This window comes from Diabrotica virgifera, chromosome 6 (genome assembly GCF_917563875.1).
Source record: "Diabrotica virgifera virgifera chromosome 6, PGI_DIABVI_V3a".
NCBI lineage: Eukaryota > Metazoa > Arthropoda > Insecta > Coleoptera > Chrysomelidae > Diabrotica > Diabrotica virgifera.
The window spans coordinates 15,479,605-15,498,277 of record NC_065448.1 but is presented as its reverse complement, the minus strand read 5'-3'; the positions used below and the strand labels follow the sequence as shown (position 1 = coordinate 15,498,277).

General features: G+C 33.4%; 2 protein-coding genes across 2 annotated transcripts; one reads left to right on the top strand and one right to left on the bottom strand.

Moving 5' to 3' along the window:
• The first annotated feature begins 210 nt into the window (after positions 1 to 210).
• LOC114325374 (probable nuclear transport factor 2) lies at positions 211 to 18,262 on the top strand. Its single transcript, XM_028273436.2, has 4 exons — positions 211 to 484; positions 743 to 814; positions 11,164 to 11,262; positions 18,020 to 18,262. Exons 1-4 carry the CDS (start codon positions 377 to 379, stop codon positions 18,131 to 18,133), a joined length of 393 nt encoding a protein of 130 aa, XP_028129237.1. The 5' UTR covers positions 211 to 376; the 3' UTR covers positions 18,134 to 18,262.
• Positions 6,450 to 7,484, bottom strand: LOC126886573 (uncharacterized). Its single transcript, XM_050653524.1, has 2 exons — positions 6,916 to 7,484; positions 6,450 to 6,851 (listed from the first exon to the last, which is right to left on the bottom strand). Exons 1-2 carry the CDS (start codon positions 7,174 to 7,176, stop codon positions 6,675 to 6,677), a joined length of 438 nt encoding a protein of 145 aa, XP_050509481.1. The 5' UTR covers positions 7,177 to 7,484; the 3' UTR covers positions 6,450 to 6,674.
• Positions 18,263 to 18,673: the final 411 nt, after the last annotated feature.

Here is an 18,673-nt window from a genome sequence, read left to right as displayed (position 1 = left end):
TGACAAACTATTCAAATAAAGACCGCCATGGTTTGTTTATGTTTGTAAAATAATTAAAAATTACATTTTAATTGATTATTTTCGAATCTAGATAAAATAACTTGCATTTTATATATGCAAATCCCAATTATAAAAGTAATTTATTCTGAATTTTAATCGGTATAACGGCGTTTATTCAAATGTTGATTCAAATGCTTCTAACTTTGACTTGACAACTTTGACAAGTGACAATATCTCCTAACTCCGAACACTTTAAATGAACGAACATTTTTGATCGGCGCTCGACTAGTAGTCGGAGTAGGGCAGCCAAAGTAATTTTTTGATTATTATAGTTAATTGGTTTATTTTAAATTAGGTATTAAGAAAAAATCAAAATATGGCTATTAATCTACAATATGACGCCATAGGCAAAAGTTTTGTCCAACAATATTATATGCTTTTCGATGATCCAAACCAAAGGCCTAATTTGGTAAACATGTATAATGTGAGTACCACACTTATTACAGATAATTGTAAATCTCTTTACTAACACGCATTTTGCTTAATTTCTAAATATCGCATGGTAAATGATCTAGAAAGTAGGACTTTTGATAAGCCCCATGCAGTAGGTCATAAATAGATTGTGTACTATTAGATTGACCAGATAACCCTAAACATTGTTGAATTTGTGATAAGAAGTACCGGTCTTTTTTATTTTTGAACTCATGAGACCTTATTAACCTTTTTTACTTTTATTGTACAGGTAGAACATTCATTTATGACCTTTGAAGGCAAGCAATTACAAGGATCTGCAAAGATAATGGAGAAATTAAATGTGAGTATAAGATATTTTGTCAAATCTTATATATAGTTAGCTAATGAATTCTTCTGCTTATAGTGCCCTCTCCTCAATGGATGTTGGTTATCAGGGCCTATTTTACCACTAGGCCCGTGAGGCACCTGCCTCGGGCCCGTATTTGAATGGGGCCCGGAAAGATCACCAAACAAAACATGTTTATTACAGTAACAAAACAAATTTTCAAAATTCTTTCATTTTACGAACATGCAATGATAAATGTAAACCATAAGGTTTATAATTAAGTGAATAGGCGCAAACTTTCGGCTTCAATGCTCTTTAAATGCATTTACTTTTTCGAATCATCAAAAAACTAATAAATATTTTAAAAAAATTTAGATGCAGAATGAAAGATTACATTACTACCGAGGGTCGAATGTCCCTTAGAATAAATAAAACGTTTCTTTTGAATAAGATATGTATTTAAAATTAAAAATCACACTCAATTTTCTCTTTTTTTCACCCCTGTAACTTATTAAAATAAACATTATCGAAGATTTCAGGGACTTTCTGCCCTCGGTAGTAACGTAATCTTTCATTCTGCGTTTAAATTTTTCAAAAATACTTATTAGTTTTCTCAGGCTTCGAAAAAATACGAATGCATTTAAATAGCTTTATTTAGATGCATTTAAATAGGAATACTTATCAAATAGATATTTCTCTGTAAAATTCAAAGACCAACAATCCAGCCTCTGTCCTATTAACTCCGGAGTTCCGCAAGGTAGTGTTCTCGGGCAGCTGCTTTTCTCACTCTACACAACCGATATACCAGAGTCTCATAATACTACGATCGCTTCTTTTGCTGATGACGTAGCAATACTAGCTGTAAATGAAGATCCTATACAAGCCTCACAAGACCTGCAACACCATCTGGACATACTCAGTGAATGGTACAAAAAATTGCGAACAAAAGTAAACAAAACAAAATCATCTCAAATAACGTTTACCAACCGCCACAACACATGCCCACCTGTAAGAATGGAAAATGTACGAATACCAACAGTAACAGACGCTAAATACCTTGGCCTCCATCTTGACCAACGTTTTAGTTAGAAGAAACATATCCAGACCAACAGAAGACAGCTAGACTTGAAATTCCGGCAAATGTATTGGCTCCTTGGGCGCAGATCAAACCTCAACATCCAAAACAAAATGCTTCTGTACAAAGCAATACTCAAACCTATTTGGTACTACAGACTACACCTCTGGGGCTGTGCAAAGTCAACAACATCACTGAATATCATCCAAAGATTTCAGTCTAAAGTTCTAAGATCAATAGTGGATGCACCATGGTACGTAAGTAATCAAACACTTCACGAAGACTTAAATATACCTTTCATCAGAGAAGAAATCCATGGAGCCACGGAATCACAAAATGAGCGTACCATTCACCATGAAAATGAGTTAGTAAGGGAATTTATTCCATAATGGCCCTGCCACAAGAAGACTAGATAGAACCTGGCCTCAGGACCTATTTTAAAACTTAAACATAAATAGAATAAGATGAGACATCATTGGAAGTCTCTTCTTCATGCCCAAAAACATGGAACAAATTTACTTAATACTCTTTTAATGATGTAGATTGTAAATAAACATAATTACATAAAAAAAATTAAATAGCATTGGAGCCGAAAGTTTGCGCCTATCCCCTTAAACAATGTTTAATTGTTTAAATATAAATTTTATTTATTGTTAATAAAAATTTTAGTTTCTTTTGCAACTAGGTTTCTATTAAATAATTAATACATTTAAAAAAGTTAATATTATTATTAAATTATATTTAGGGGCCCGAAAATTGTGTAGTGCCTCGGGTCTGATTTGAAGTAAAATAGGCTCTGTTGGTTATTACAGTTGCAAACTATTCTCTTTCTTCAGCTGTTCAAAATTTGTCCATTGTCCGATGTTTCTTTGCCACAATTGTCTTTTCCCTCCTTGTCTTCTCTTTCCCTCAACATTTAGGACAAAATAATCAGGATGGAAGCAATGCTTTCAGAGTTCTAGAAACTGTCCTCCTTTACATGCCTGGTTTGCTTTGTGTGAATATATTATTTAGTGAAGAATGCCTTCTCTGTCTTTTTCAACAAATACATATTTTCCATTGTAAGTGTAGTCTATGAATCGGTCTTTGAGAAACCCAACATGTTCAAAAAAATTGATTTTAATTTTTTTTGCATTTATACTAACCTTAGATAAAGACTCAAATGTTTCAAAAGAAACCCAACCCTGTTTAAGATTCTAAATCGACCTAGAGAGTTGGCAAATTTTTCTGACTGAATCAAGAGAAACCCAGCAATCCTGAGATGTTTTTTGTACTTTTCCACAACTTTGCTTTTATGGACATGTCGGGTTTCTCAAACGACTGATTCAATTGCATTACAAACACTTTATGACTCATGTTCAATATTTTTGTATTTTTATTTAATCTAGAACAAAGTAATTGGTAATAATCCATCATCTCATGCTTCTAAAATTTGTTTTATAGTTGTTTATAGATTAAAGGTATTTGCAAGTAAAAAGTTTTTATGAAACACTCCTATTCCTTTTTGATTTTTCTTGATGAAACAAGAAGTGAGTAAGTCTAAGTATTTGAGCTATTAATAGTGATGGTATAGTTCAGGGGTGGCCAAGCTGCGCCTCGTGAGCCACATGCGGCTCTTTGAAGAATTACTTGTGGCTCTCGATAAATGTACCCGAGATCCTTTTCACTTCTGTGTTACTATTTAAAAAAAATATATTATCGTTCCTTATATGTGTTTCAGAATGTCTTTTAAATTGCTGACAACAAATATGAAAGACCAAATGCAACTCTGTAACAAATTACATTTCCATCCAAGCTAAGAGTGATACGAAAACTGCGCTAAAGAACATTAAGAGTGGCGCGACATAAAAGTCAGTAATCAACCCACTCCACAGTGATTTGTATAGACTTAAAATGTTGTTACAATATTAAACTAGAAAAACTTAACGAGTAAATAATAAAATCAGAAGGAATATTGACCGAACTCCAAAATGGATTTCAAAACTTAAAATAATTTAAATCGTTTCTTCATTTTTTTCTGAATTCATTTGAAATAAACATAGTCGATAAGGTGACTTTTATTACCAATATATGACCCAAACAACATTTGGAGAATTAAAATTAATAGAGACGCAAGAAGATCAAGCTCGAAAATAAAATTATAATTCGACGCCGATTACCGAATTTTGGAAATTTGTACCAAAATCGAAATACATACCCTAAGTTAAAAAAGGATGCTTGTATTTCCATACAAGGAACAACGTACTTGTGTGGACCATTTAATTCCATTTTAAAATTCGTGAAATCCTAACACATATCAATATTAACTAACAAGCATCTGAAAGAATTACTGAGAAGTGCTATCACAAATTATTCACCAAATTTTAAAGAATTACCAAAAGAAGGAAAACAAATTTTAAACAGGGAAAGGAACGAAAACATTACAAACGTGTTAAGACAGGGACCAATAGAGAAAAAAAATGAAAAAAGAAACTTGAATTGGTTTCGACATATAACTAGAATGATCGAGAATAGACTAGTAAAGAAGGTGACAGATGCCAAGAGACAGGGGAAAAGAAGAAGGAGCAGACCTAGAAAGGGGTGGATGGAACAAATCCAGGAAATCGGGACCAAGAGACGGAAAACAGTGCAACAGGTGAAGGACATGGCAGGAGACCAGAAGGCGTGGATGAAATGGGTAAAAGATGGATAGGTGATAGCAAAGTTCGACTCTCTTATTGGGCATAAGGACAACGAGAAGAAGAATAAGGAAAACAAATGTAATTAAGTTTTAATATTTCATAATTTTATTTCTGTTTTCAATAAATAAGGGATCTGTTAAAAAACATTGTACATATTTTCTTTACATACTTTTTGAATATGTTTTTAATTGTGGCTCGCGAAAAATTTTACCTTGTGAAAAGTGGCTCTGACTATCATGGAGCTTGGCCACCCCTGGTATAGTTCATTCACTCAGCTTGGGGCATTGGCGTAACCAGGGGGCGGTTTTAAGGGTTATAACCAGGGTTGGCAGGTTAATCCAACATGCTGAAAACATTGATTTAAACCAACTGGTTTTTTTCAGAAAAAAACCTGGTTTTTTTATTGAGCCTCCAATTGGTGTTTTTACAAGTTTTTAATACAGCTGGCAAAAATGAAGGATATTAAGATAAATAAATTTTATTTTTTTTTTACTTTCGAACTTAGTTATTTTGAATATTATTACATTTGAAGATGCTTTTTTGTTATATTAATTTTTTGTGTGCAAATAAAAAAAAATAAAAGTTGTCTTAATAATTTTTTCATTGTTAATTACTATTATTTTATAAAATGATTTATTTATTTTTAAAGTATTTAGACTTATTATACTTTGTATTATTATTTATTTATTTATCAACGGGTAATCACCCAATTAAAATACAGTATAAACATTAATCACAGGAGATTTATAACCTAACCTAAAGTAAATTTAAAAACTTTAATCATACAAACTAGGAACATTAAATAAATAACAAACATTAACAAAAAATGTACAAAACACAAGGATATCAAGTCATCACGCACAGTTTTTAAGCTGAGCTTTAAATTTATTTGGAAAACTGTAACAATCTAAACCTTCCGAATATTGGTTAGCAAATCTAGGTGTTCTGGACATGAAGGAGTTGTGTCCGTAGTTATTGCGATGCGGTCTAATGTAAAAAGGTTGAATTAGCCTCGTTTGTCTACTGGGAACATGGAGGCTAATTTTCTCCAATAGTTGAGGACTAAAATTATTGGAGTGTAGTATATTATAAAACATTGTGAGATCCTTATGCATGCGTCGGATTTGGAGAGAGGTTATGTTGAGTGACTTTTCTATATTAGAATAGTTAATTTCATCAACCCTCTGATTTTGTTTAAATGCAACAAATCTTAAGAACTTGTGCTGAACTCTCTCAATAGCTAGAATATGGGTGTTATAGTGTGGAGACCAAACACATGAACAGTAATCTAGGTGAGGTCTCACAAGTGAACAATACAATACTTTTATGGATGGGATATTTAGAAAGTCTTTTGCACAACGTTTGATAAACCCTAAAAGTTGAAGCGATTTTGAGACAATAGATGAGATATGGGGGATGTAGGATAAGCTGGAATCAAGCACAACACCTAGGTCTTTTATCTGAGATACAGAGTCTAAAGGACAATCCTTAATAGTATAGATATGATTTGCAGGAGTTCTATTTCGACCAAAAACCATTTTTTTGACACTTTTTAACATTAAGTTCCATTCCGTTGTTATCACACCAATAGCTCAACCGATCCAAGTAGTGATGTAACCAATAAAAAACGGTACCGTTTTTTTTTTAAAAAAACCGTTTTTTATTGCAAAAAAAACGAAGCCTTCGTTTTTTTTGTTTTTTTTTCGTTTTTTTTTATTTTGATTTTTTAAGTGGGTACAATTTATTTAATGACAAAAACATATAATAAATATAATATTCTGTATAATTTTATAACAAAATAAGTATTATTTCGTTTCATAATTAATTTCGTATAAATCCTTTAAATAAAAAGACCATGGGTATAAACAGAATAAGAAGAGTTTATTCGTTAACTTGCAAAATCAAAGCAAAAATAAGTAATAAAAATTTATCAAATAAAAAAAACAACGTCTTAATGATTGAAAAGGTTCAATTAATTAACCGAATCCCTTAAATGAACACTGATCCGTCCCGTCGCTATCTGCATTTTCTTCAGACTCTGAAGCTTCCTCTTCATCACTTTCAAAGACAGACTCCGACTGATCTGAATTGGATATTATCATTGGTTCCGGTTCAGATTCTAATGCAGGATTGACTGTGAAGCTAGGATAGCTGCAATTGTGTCCTCATTCCATAGAAAAGCCTTTTTGAATAGTCCTTCTTTTGCAATAAAATTGACAACGTCAGCTAAGACGGCTGCTTCATCGACATCTGGCATCTTCTGTGCTACCTTGTATATGACTTCTGTCGCATCAGTCTACATTAAATAAAAAAATTAATAGAAATATAACTAAAACCCACTATAACCTAAAAAAAATTACCATCTCATCTGAGCTAAGTTCGCAGCCACGATATTTTGGATCCAAAAGGTTAGCTACAAAATGAACACTATAAATAGCAAACTTCTTCCGATTTTCAAAAATTGCCCTTGTATCTGCTTCCTCTTTGGATAACAATGGACTTTTAGTGACATTTTCTAATGAGGTGTTAACCATTTTTTTAAATAAATGCAGACATTTTGAAATCGTTGGTGTGTCACCTTCTACAGAGGTAATTGTGTTAGCAATTGGTTCCAGAAGCATAATGTATCCTTGTACCCGGTCCCAAAATATATCGCTTAGAGCATTTTTTTTAAAGATGGGTGTTTGCTTACTGTCTTTTCAACTTCTTCATTGATAGCCATCCTTTTTATTATTTGTTTGTTAGCAAGCAATGATTGTAGACAAAGAACTAATGATCCCCATCTGGTAGGCACTGGGAGTTTAAGACTGCAACTTATTTTTAATTCGTTTTTTTTTCCTTTACCCACGCAGATAATATGTGGCTTTGTCGGATGGCCTTTGTAAGGGCAACAGCCTCGGCAGTAAACGATTTCAGACTTGTTAAATTTAGCACTAAATATTATTATATATATATAGTTATTTAAATAAGCACTAAACACAAATATTTCCGGCACAAGGCAAGTAAATCACAAAATAACAACAGAACACCTGCAAAAGCTAATCGGTAATTCCCCGGTTTTCTCAGCGCCAACGAATACGAGCGTCCTGCTAAATTTCGGTGATTCCCCAAAAGCAAGGACGTAAAAAAATAATAGATAAAGGCAGTAAGGGTTTAATGTTTCAATATTTTTTAAAAAGGAACGTCAAACACTGAGTTTCTAGATGTTTTGGATATAATATTGAAATATTGGGTGATTTTTAGGCTTACAAACAACTCCTAATATTGATATTGTTAATATTACGTTGAGAAACTAATAAAAAACAATTAAAAACAAAAAAAACACGTTTTTTATTGTTTTTTTTTTTCGTTTTTTTTAGAATTAAAAAAAAAACACGTTTTTTTACATCACTAGATCCAAGTCAGATTGTAATTTTTGACAGTCACCATCATTCTCGATTTTCAAATATAATTTTAAATCGTCAGCAAACATTAGGAAAAAAGCAAAGTGGAAACAGGAGGCAATATCATTAACATAGATATTGAATAGAAGGGGTCCAAGGTGTGACCCTTGTGGCACTCCCGAAGGTACCTTAATTTCAAACGATTGAAAACCCTGAACACGCACTATTTGTATTCTTTCAGATAGGTAGGATAACAACCATTCTAAAAGTTCACCCTGGATACCCAGACCTCTCAACTTATTGATTAAAATCTTGTGATTTACCCGGTCAAACGCCTTTGTAAAGTCTGTGTATACAGCATGAACCTGGAAGCCACCTTCAAGAGATTCCACAAGGAAGTCGGTAAATGACAATAAATTAAGTTCAGTGGAGCGGCTAGAGAGAAATCCAAATTGCTGGTCGATAAAACAGCATTTTAAACTTGCTGACAAATAGTCACAAACAAGACTCTCAAAAACTTTGGGAATACAACTCAGAATGCTAATCGGACGATAATTGTTCACTTGAGACTTATCTCCAGATTTTAGTATTGGGGTAATAAAGCTAGTTTTCCAGTAGTCTGGGAACATCCCGGTCTTTAATGACAGGTTAAAAATGTGAAAAAGAGATCTCGAAAGTAAAAAGCTTAAGTGTTTAAGAAAAGAAGGTGGAAGACCATCTGGACCTGGGCCCTTGTTGCTATCCAAAATGGAAAGTTTTTCATATATAGACGAAATAGAAATGACAAATTGAGATATAGTAAATTGTGATAAGTTGATGTCACCAGAATCTAAAATATTATCCTGCAAATCACAATCTCTATCACTATAAGTTTTTGAAAAGTATTCAGCAAACAAATTAACAATTTCTGTACCACTAGAACCAGTGATATTATTATAGTGTACAACTGATGGTATATTAGGTTTGCTATTTTTATTACTAACAAATTTCCAAAAATTTCTAATATTATCCCTGAGAGATGATTCAGTTAATGCAATGTAATCACGATAACATTGTTGTTTTAAGCTTTTACATTGAGCCCTTAATGCAGAAAACTCATTAAAGAGAGTGGGGGATTTAGTTCTTAGATATTCTTTGTGAACTTTCTTTTTCTGAATAATCGTAACTTTGAGATCAGGAGAAAACCACACCGGAAATTTCTTTGCTGAATACTTTTTAACAGGAACATAAAGATCAATTGTTAAGTATATAATATCGTAAAAAATACTGATCATGTCATCAAGAGACTTATTTTTAAACAAATTATCCCAATTAAATTGAGAAAGAAAACTTGTAACATCTAGGACGTTCATCGCATGGAAATCTCTATAAAAAGCATCACCAGTCAGTCCAGGGTTGTTAACACATGATTCACACTTAAATTCAAAAGATATAGGTGGATGATGAATATCCCAAGGAAGTAGGACTATCTCTGCTGTTGATATCTTAGCTTCGCCATCGTCCATGAAAATCAGATCCAGCAAATTGTTGTGTGCATTTTTAATGGAGTTGACTTGATAAAGGTTATGGTATGAACATGAAGCTGAGAGAATCTGTATGGATTCAACTTCACGAGGTGAAGCTCCTATCAAAAGGGTACCCACTGAAGACATTCCATCCTTGGACCAGTTACAGTAAGGAAGGTTAAAGTCCCCAAGGATACAAAGCTTGTGATCCGGATTTTCATCCGATAGTTTCTCCACATTCTCCGTAAACTCCCAATATTTCTCTGGTTCACTTCGTGGTGGGAAATAAGCAGTAGCAATGATGATTTTATTGCTTCCAACTTCAATTTTAACAAACAAATGTTCAACACTGTTACTTGCTATTAAATCTGGTATTAAATAAATCTGGTTTAAACCAAAAAAAAACCTGGTTTTTTTTGAAAAAACCTTGGTTTTTGCCAACCCTGGTTATAACCCTCCCCCCATTTGGATGTACTTTGAGGTCTATATGCTTAACACCATTACTATTTCAAACTCCCCAGAGACCATCACATAGTTGTAACCCCCCTTAGGGTCATCCTAGTTACACCTCTGGCTTGGGGAATATTTTTAGTCATTGTTAGAAATATACTACACAAAAATTCCTACCACACCTTTATTAATAGCAGAAATATATTTCCTATTACAGATTTCTTTAATTTAAAAGTGGAATAATCATTAATAATTGAGGTGTGTTCATTAATTTTCAACACACTGAGAACTTGTTAACACAGTTCACAGTTAGAAAAACATCATACCTAGGCCACACTGAGAAATAATAAGTACCAATACGCTCAACTTATAGTGAAAGGAAAAATCGAGGGCAAGAGATGACTAGGAAGGAAAGGACTATCTGCTAAGAAACATTCTACAATGTACAGGGCTAAATTTTGAACAGCTAATAAATACAGCTGAAGACAGAGAAGAGTTTGCAATTGTAGTAGCCAACCTTCATTGAGGAGAGGGCACTTTGAGAAGAAGAATTCATTAATTTTGATTAAAAATTAAAATCTTTTGCTCTCAGTTTGTCTATTTTATATGTCTTTGTTCCTCTTTCCCTGGTATCAAGTTGGTTGTATACACTTTTGCTACTTCACTCATCTGGTCACTCATTCCATCACCTGTTCACTCATTCAATCATTTGGTTCCACTTAATATGAACAGTTATTCTCTTCCAATATCGTTATTAGTACTTTCCTAAAAAATTCTCTCTGTCTCTCTCTCTCTCTCTCTCTCTCTTTCTCTCTCTCTGTCTGTCTCTCTCTCTCCACATCACTATAAATTTGTACATTTCTCCTCTGCCTTTTCAAGAATTAGAAAATGCATAAAAATAGAAGAAGACCTATCTATTGCCCCAAATTCAATATAGTTTTTTCTTACATAATGGAACTGCATTAAAATGGCAAAGATAATTGCAAAAATGTTATAGTTCAAATCAACAAAATCTTAGTAAACTGCGATGACAAGTCCATCTTCAAAATATGATTGGTATATGAGAGTTTTGCACATCAACTGTGATAGTATTTATCCCAGTTGTTGGCAAAACTTCAGGAAGGAACATAAATTTCAGATCACGGCTCATAAACATCAAATATAATGTTCTATTACAAAAAACTGGATGCAAAAACTTACACTACTTAATAATAACTACATGTTTTTACAGTGTACTATTTTACTCGGAATACTAACATGTTTTTTTTAGTCCTTAGGATTCCAAAATATAAATAGACAACTTACTGAAGTAGACTCTCAACCTATGTTTGATGGTGGTGTACTGATAAATGTATTAGGTAGATTGCAAGTGAGTATTTTTGATTATTCAGTATTAACCATTTAACGCACTGATTTATTTGCAAAAGTATGTCAAAAATTATCTATTTATTTTATTACAGTAAAATAAACTATGGACAAGACTATTGTCACTAGATAATCTATCTAAAGTAAAAAAACGCATATCCTACTGGAAAACTATAAAATAACAAATACCCTCATGCGCTCACCTGAGTTAACACGGTTATGCAAAAATAGAAAAGTAGTTTATTACCGAGTTGATTCGGGTGAGTGCGTTAGCGGTTAACTAAGCCACATGATTTCAAATATAAAGGAATATTTCTTTATATCCTTCCATTTCTCCTTGGTTTTCCTGAACTCTCCCTCAACTTCTAACAGCTCTATCCTTCATCCCACATAGTCTAACATTTCTATGTTCAACATCCGACATTTCTATGTTTGAAGTGACCAAACCATTGCAGTCTTTGTTCTTCAAACTTTTTTGAGACTGTAGTCATCCTGGCTATTTCCCTAATCATATCTCTCTTAACAGGCCACACTTCACTGCTATACACCAATGCAGGCCTTACCACACTCTTGTTCCTTTCAGCCCCTCTCTCCGATTTTTTGATCACGGATTACACTGCTCATTAGCTTCCAGTTAAACAAACCAGAAGCCAAGGTATTTAAATTCTCCTAATTGTCGTAGTTTTTCCCAAAGCATCTCTACATTTTTTTTCCTCCACTAACTCGATATCATCCGCGAAAAGCATTAACCATAGAGCTCCCTTCCTTACTTTCTCTGTTCATACATGCATATCATGATTAAACAGGTATGGACTCAGTGAAGAGCTTTTATGTACACTTTTTCCAACGTGAATTTGCCAACTGTGGGCTTTTAGTTTCTTTGATGACATTGCCGACCATTGGCGTGGAAATGAAGAAAAAGGGTCAGTTCAACAAACGTATATTTCGAGAAAAATCATATTATTTTTAGGTTTTATTAATTTTTGTTTTAAATTTAAAAAGAAACACACAGCTTCTGCATATCTGTATATTGTATATCAATTAAGACAATTTTTTTAAACAAATTCAAAAGATCACCCTTTTTACTATAGAAAATATTTTTTAGGTTTTCTGGATCATTCTAAACAAGAAAGTTATTTTGATATTTTTCTCAGAAGTTGATAGCTTTCGAGATATAGGCGATTTAAAATCGGAAAAAGCGAAAATCGTTATTCTAAAGGGTTAAAAACTCATATTTAAATTATTATTTTTAAGGTTGCCAAGTACTTAAATTCAACTTTTTAACATTTATTTTCAAGATTCTGAAGAGTAGTCGGGTCTAACTTCAATTTAGACCTTTGTCTTTTAATTGTTAATAATGCGCGTCCATCCGATTTTTACGCCGGTGCGATTGCGGCGGCGCTCTATTTCCACAATCTCCTATTTTGCCCCTGAAAATATTTTGATTTTTTGGGTGATTACAAAAAAAAGTATTCTGTCATTTTTCTGAGCAGTTAATAGTTTTCAAGTTATAGGAGATTTAAAATCCGAAAAATGCCATACCTAATATGCATTTTCAGGCTTGAAAAATATGTAAATGATTATTTTTGATATTCAAGAGTAGTCTAAACATTGAGTCTTAAGATTTTGGTGAGAAATCAATATAAACTGTTCTTTATTTGTAAATTATGCGCTGCCACTCGAATGTTTAGCAGCCACGGGTGCGCCGCACAAGGTCGCGTATAATTAACAAATAAAAACGATGTTCTACATTGCAATAAGATCCCACTACTCTACAGGATCTTGAAACTAAATGTTTAAACTTCAATTTAGGCATTTGGCAACCTGAAAAATTATATGCAAATGCCTGCTGCAAATGGTGTCAATGACGTATTCGTTTTTAAAATTCCGACTTTTGACCATTCTAATTAATTCCTTCTTTACTGGAATCTTTTTAGGATATATTTTTTGAGAATATTTTCATATTATTTTTTTAAGAGTGTCGTTGACTAGCAATTGAATAATAAAGAATAGAGAATATTTTTTTAATATAAACTTAGGAATTTTAGGAAATATATCTGACAACCTTGATTCGAAAGCGGGTCTCTTTGATGCCAAAGTGTGGCATTTTTATGTTGGAAAATTATTAGTGGATACAGGATAATGGATATAAGTTCAACGATACGCCGAGATTCCATTATTACCATTCGATTATCTAGTTTCTTATATTTAAATCCACAACTTATCAAAATCTCGCGCAGTGTTTCCACAGATGTAGGTACCTATAATTATATTCAGGAAAATCTCTCAATTTTTCACGAATCAGTTCTAAAGTAGGCACTCTATTTTCTTTGTAAAAATTGTAAACTGTTCGTTGAATAACGTCTTTTGCAGCAGTGTCAATCCTATCCAATTTTTTATTTGGTGCCTAATTTAATAATAATTGTATATATCGTCTTATACCCGATTTTTTTTAATACATGAATTCTCGAAACAATTACATTATCAGTCATGCCATTATTTTCTTTTTTTAAACACTCATACATATAGAACAATTCTTTGGGATTGTACGTGCAAATCTTTATTTTTTAATTCGGGGCTGTCAGAAAATGATCCGCCTCTGATAGCTGCTAAAGAATTTTATTGTTCTCGCATAACCAGAGGTGACCAGACACACTTGTTCTATGATTTATCGTTTTGCAGTTAGCGCTGTTGCCACAATGCACGATGTCGGTCGCTTGTTATATAATTATTTGCTTAGTTTTAGGTCATTGAATAAAAACTACCCAAGCTGTGTAGTTATTAATCAATGCTTAGGTGGTAATATATTTTTCTCTTTACACGTTTCACGTTGTACAATGTATGTCCATACTTAAAAAAAAATACTGTACCTATATTTTACTTATACACTCACCGACACAAAATTCCGCCATCCAAAATTTTTGATTAAGTTTGACAATTTATAACTTTATCATTTGTACTCTGATTTTCAAGATTCTTGCATCAGTTTTTAGGTACATGTTTTCATGTGTTTGTTATTATTCCGGTAACAAAAAATTTGCCTAGATGGCATTATACGGGGGTGAATGGAAGCATATTTTCTCCTAATTTTAAAAAATTCTGTGGAAAAAATTGGTGGGCTGATTTTGTTACATACTCCTTTTTTATTATTTTGGAGGTATCCCTAAGATTTTGTTTTTTGAATTATCCGAATATCGCTTTTCTTTTAAAATATATAAATAAAAACCCTGTTTTGAAGGTTTACTTAAGAGGATGAGTACGTATTTTCGGCTGCAATGCTATTCAAATGGGGATTCATTTTTTTTTTCGAATCCTGAGAAAATTTATACGTATTTTTGAAAAATTTAAACGCAGAATAAAAGATTACGTTATTAGCGAGCGCCGAAAGGCCCTGAGAACTTCTATAATGTTTATTTTATTAAGGTACAGAAGTGAAAAACTAAGAGAAAATTTAGTGTGATTTTTAATTTCAAATATCTCATTAAAAATAAACTTTTTATTTATTCTAAGGGACTTTCGGCCCTCGGTAATAATTTAGTCTTTCAGTCTGCGTTTAAATTTTTTAAAAGTATTTATTAGTTTTTTCAGGATTTGAAAAAAATGGACGCCATGTCCGTGGTAATATTTTCCAAATCTATCTTTGTCTTACAATGCACTCGGTCGAATAGAATATTGTCAGTCAGACTGTGACAAATCAGTGACAATTTTAAATATTTGACATGGCATCGGGAATATTTTGAGTTGTTGATTAAATAATATTGAAATATAGTGTATTTGATAAATAATTGATTTGAGACGTAAACTTAATAAAAAGTTATTTATTGTGTATTATTTGTGGAAGATCCAAGCAGAGAATACATCAGGATAGTTGTATTCTGTGATCCAAGTATTTTGTTGTTAAAGATGTTCAAAATTGTAACCGTTCCATAGTAACAATATATTATTAAAAAATCATTTTAACACTTTTCCTCTTTTCTTGATTGAGTATTAGTTTTTGTTGTACATATAATTTATTACAATCACTAAATACATAGTTAGTGAAAAAATTATCACATTTATTAATTGAATTAATAATTTGCAATTACACAAAAAACAGTTATCCAAGAACATTCAAAAGCCATCTCTTTAAGTTATTCATGACATTTTCAAGTAGAATGACATTCTAGTAATGTTTACATATCCATACCAGTGTGAATTTTCACGTGTACACGTAATTTGCCGTGTAAAGACAGAAAAAGTAGGGATAGCCGTAAAATATTTGCGAATTATGTACCCATGGCCTTTATTAAAAATATCAAACACACTAAAATTAACAACACAAAACAAAATTAAAAACAAAACAATTAAATAACGGCTATTAGACGAGGGCATTTAGCACAAAATAAATAAATTTTTAAATACAGCACCTAGAGACTTGCAGTTTTTTGCATTATGTTCAGGATGACGTCAGAAAAAAAGTCTACTATTCAAAGATGGGTGGAAATGCATAATTGCACTGTAAAGTGCATAAAATGCTTCCAATTGCATAAATATAAAAATAAAGTCAAAATCAGTATACTAAGGAACAAAATTTATTATTTGGGGGGTTTTTGTGGTCACTGAATACGATTACACAATCAGAACAGACCCCCGGATCACCTGATGCCCAAGGTCAGTGCAAGAGACGTCATCTTCTGGAGTTTCGATGGTTTTCGGCATTAAATCGATGCAAACGGATTACTCAGGGGTTTTTTGGGGTCGGCAAACACGAATATGATATCAGTACTGAACTTCGGATTACCTGGTGCCCAGGGTCGCTACTAGGGCACGCCATCTTCTGGGGTTTCGAGGGTTTTCGGCATTTAATTGATGCAGATGGATTACTGGAGGGTTTTTGGGGTCTCTAGACACGAATATGTCATCAGAAGTGACCTCCGGAGTACCTGGTGCCCAGGGTCGCTACTAAGGCACGTCATCTTCTAGGGTTTCGAGGCTTTTCGGCATTTAATAGATGCAAATGGATTACTGGAGGGTTTTTGAGGTCGCCTCAATTTAATGCCGAGATTTCTCGAAACTCCAGATTACGTCCCTTGTAGTCACCCTGGGCACCAGGTGCTCCGTGGTCTGTTCTAATGGCATATTCGTGTTTAGCTTTTTCAAAAAACCCCCCGAGTAATCCATTTGCATCCATTTTATGCTGAAAACATTCGAAACTCCAGAAGATAAAGTGCCCTAGTAGCGATCCTGGTCACCAGATACTTCGGAGTTCAATTCTGATATCATATTCGTGTTTAGCAACTCCAAAAACACGTAAGTAATCCGTTTGTCATAGATTTAATACCGAAAGCCCTCGTAACTCCAGAAGATGACGTCCCTTGCAGTGACTTTGGGCACCAGGTGATCGAAAGGTCTGTTCTGATGGCATATTCGTGTTTAGCTACCTCAAAAATCCGTAAGTAATCCGTTTGCATTAATTTGATACCGAAAGCCCTGGACACTCCAGAAGATGACGTCCCTTACAGTGGCCTTGGGCACCAGGTGATTCTAAGGTCTGTCCTGATGGCATCTTCGTGTTTAACCAACTCAAAAACCCCCCAGTAGTCCAGTTACATCAATATAGTGCCGAAATCCCTCGAAACTCCAGAAGATGACATGCCTTAGTAGCTACCCTGGGCACCAGGTACTCCGTAGGTCAATTCTGAAATGGTATTCGTGTTTAGCGACCCCTAAAACTCGTGAGTAATCCGTTTGCATCGATTTAATGCCGAAAACCATAGAAACTCTAGAAGATGACGTCTCTTGCACTCACCTTGGGCACCAGGTGATCCGGGGATCAGTTCTGATGGCGTAATCGTATTCAGTGACCCCAAAATCCCCCCAAATAATAAATTTTGTTTCTTAGTATACTGATTTTGACTTTATTTTTATATTTATGCAATTTTGGATGCATTTTATGCACTTTACAGAGCAATTATGCATTTCCACCCATTTTTGAATAGTAGACTTTTTTCCTGACGTCATCCTGAACATAATGAAAAAACTGCAAGCCTCTAGGTGCTGTATTTAAAAATTTATTTATTTGGGTGTTTTTAGTGCTAAATGCCCTGGTCTATATGTCCACCTCTCGCGACAACGACTGCTCGCAATCTGTTTGGCACGAATAAAGATGTGTTATCCTTGCCTGTGGAATAACCCGATATTTCTCTACCAGGGCCATAATTGTACCAAATTTTTTTGAAGGCCTAGGAGACGGCGAATAGCTATTTTTAATTTATCACATAAATGCTCAATAGGATTGAGATCTGGGCTGCATGCGGGCCATTCTAATCTTATCAATCCAACCACTATTTAAGATATTTATGTTTATGAGTCAATCAGTGTTTTTATTAACAAAAAAATTGTACAGCTCTTACAAGAAAATAGATATTCATATAATTCAAAAACCAAAGTCTTAGGAATATCTCCAGGATAATACAAAAGAAGTATGTAACAAATTCAGCCGATCAGCCCTCCAATGTTTTCCATAGAACTTTTTAAAGTTAGGAGAAAATACAACGCTTCCATTCACCCCCATATAATACCATGTAAGCAAAATTTTTTTGTTACTGGAATATTAACAAACAATATCAATAGATGTACCTACAAACTGATGCAAAAATCTTGAAAATCGGAGTACAAATAATAAAGCTATAACTTGTCAAGCTTAATCAAAAATTTTGTGTGGCGGAAGTTTGTGCCGGTGAGTGTACTTATTTATGCCTATTTTTTTTTTTTTGTTTCAGGTTGATAATGATCCACCACACGCTTATACACAAGTTTTTGTTTTAAAACCATTAAATGGATCATTTTTTGTTCAACATGACATTTTTAGGCTGAACATACACAATAGTGCCTGATTTTATTACATTTCCTCTCCTTCTTTATGTTGTATGTTCGAATCAACTGAAAATATGCAATTTTTAAAATCTCCTGTATCTGTTTCTGCTTAATATGAATTCACAATAATAAACTTATTTTCTAAAACATTTGGTGTTTTTATTACATTTTCTTCCTTACAGTCCGCTAAGTACTTAGCCTCTCCGCCCGATGGCGGCACTATCGCAAATGAAGTGTACTGTCATTTAATGCGTTCTTGCAGACGGCTAATGTCAAAATTTCAGCCAAATCGAAATTATAGTATTGTCACAGCATAGAAAACGCAACAGCAGTGACACACTAGTAGGCGGGAAAAGTTCGCGCACTATTACTGCGCAGATCGTCGGCCATTTTGTGCGTAGTACCAGACAATGTAGAAAATCGACAGTGTTGCCGATTTGTACATAATTATCAGATTTACTCAACTTTTATGACATTCATATTTTTTAACATAATTTTATACGTATGCCTGTGGGAATTATGGCAATAATTGGGACATAACACAAAATATTGACGATGAG

What these genes read in the sequence shown, in the direction of transcription:
- LOC114325374 (XM_028273436.2), top strand. Translation starts at nt 377, where the DNA reads ATGGCTATTAATCTACAATATGACGCCATAGGCAAAAGTTTTGTCCAA. An exon ending in ATTTGGTAAACATGTATAAT is followed by an intron (nt 485 to 742) that starts GTGAGTACCACA and finishes TTTATTGTACAG; the next exon opens with GTAGAACATTCATTTATGAC. An exon ending in ATGTATTAGGTAGATTGCAA is followed by an intron (nt 11,263 to 18,019) that starts GTGAGTATTTTT and finishes TTTTTGTTTCAG; the next exon opens with GTTGATAATGATCCACCACA.
- LOC126886573 (XM_050653524.1), bottom strand. Translation starts at nt 7,176, where the DNA reads ATGCTTCTGGAACCAATTGCTAACACAATTACCTCTGTAGAAGGTGAC. An exon ending in AACTTAGCTCAGATGAGATG is followed by an intron (nt 6,852 to 6,915) that starts GTAATTTTTTTT and finishes TATTTAATGTAG; the next exon opens with ACTGATGCGACAGAAGTCAT.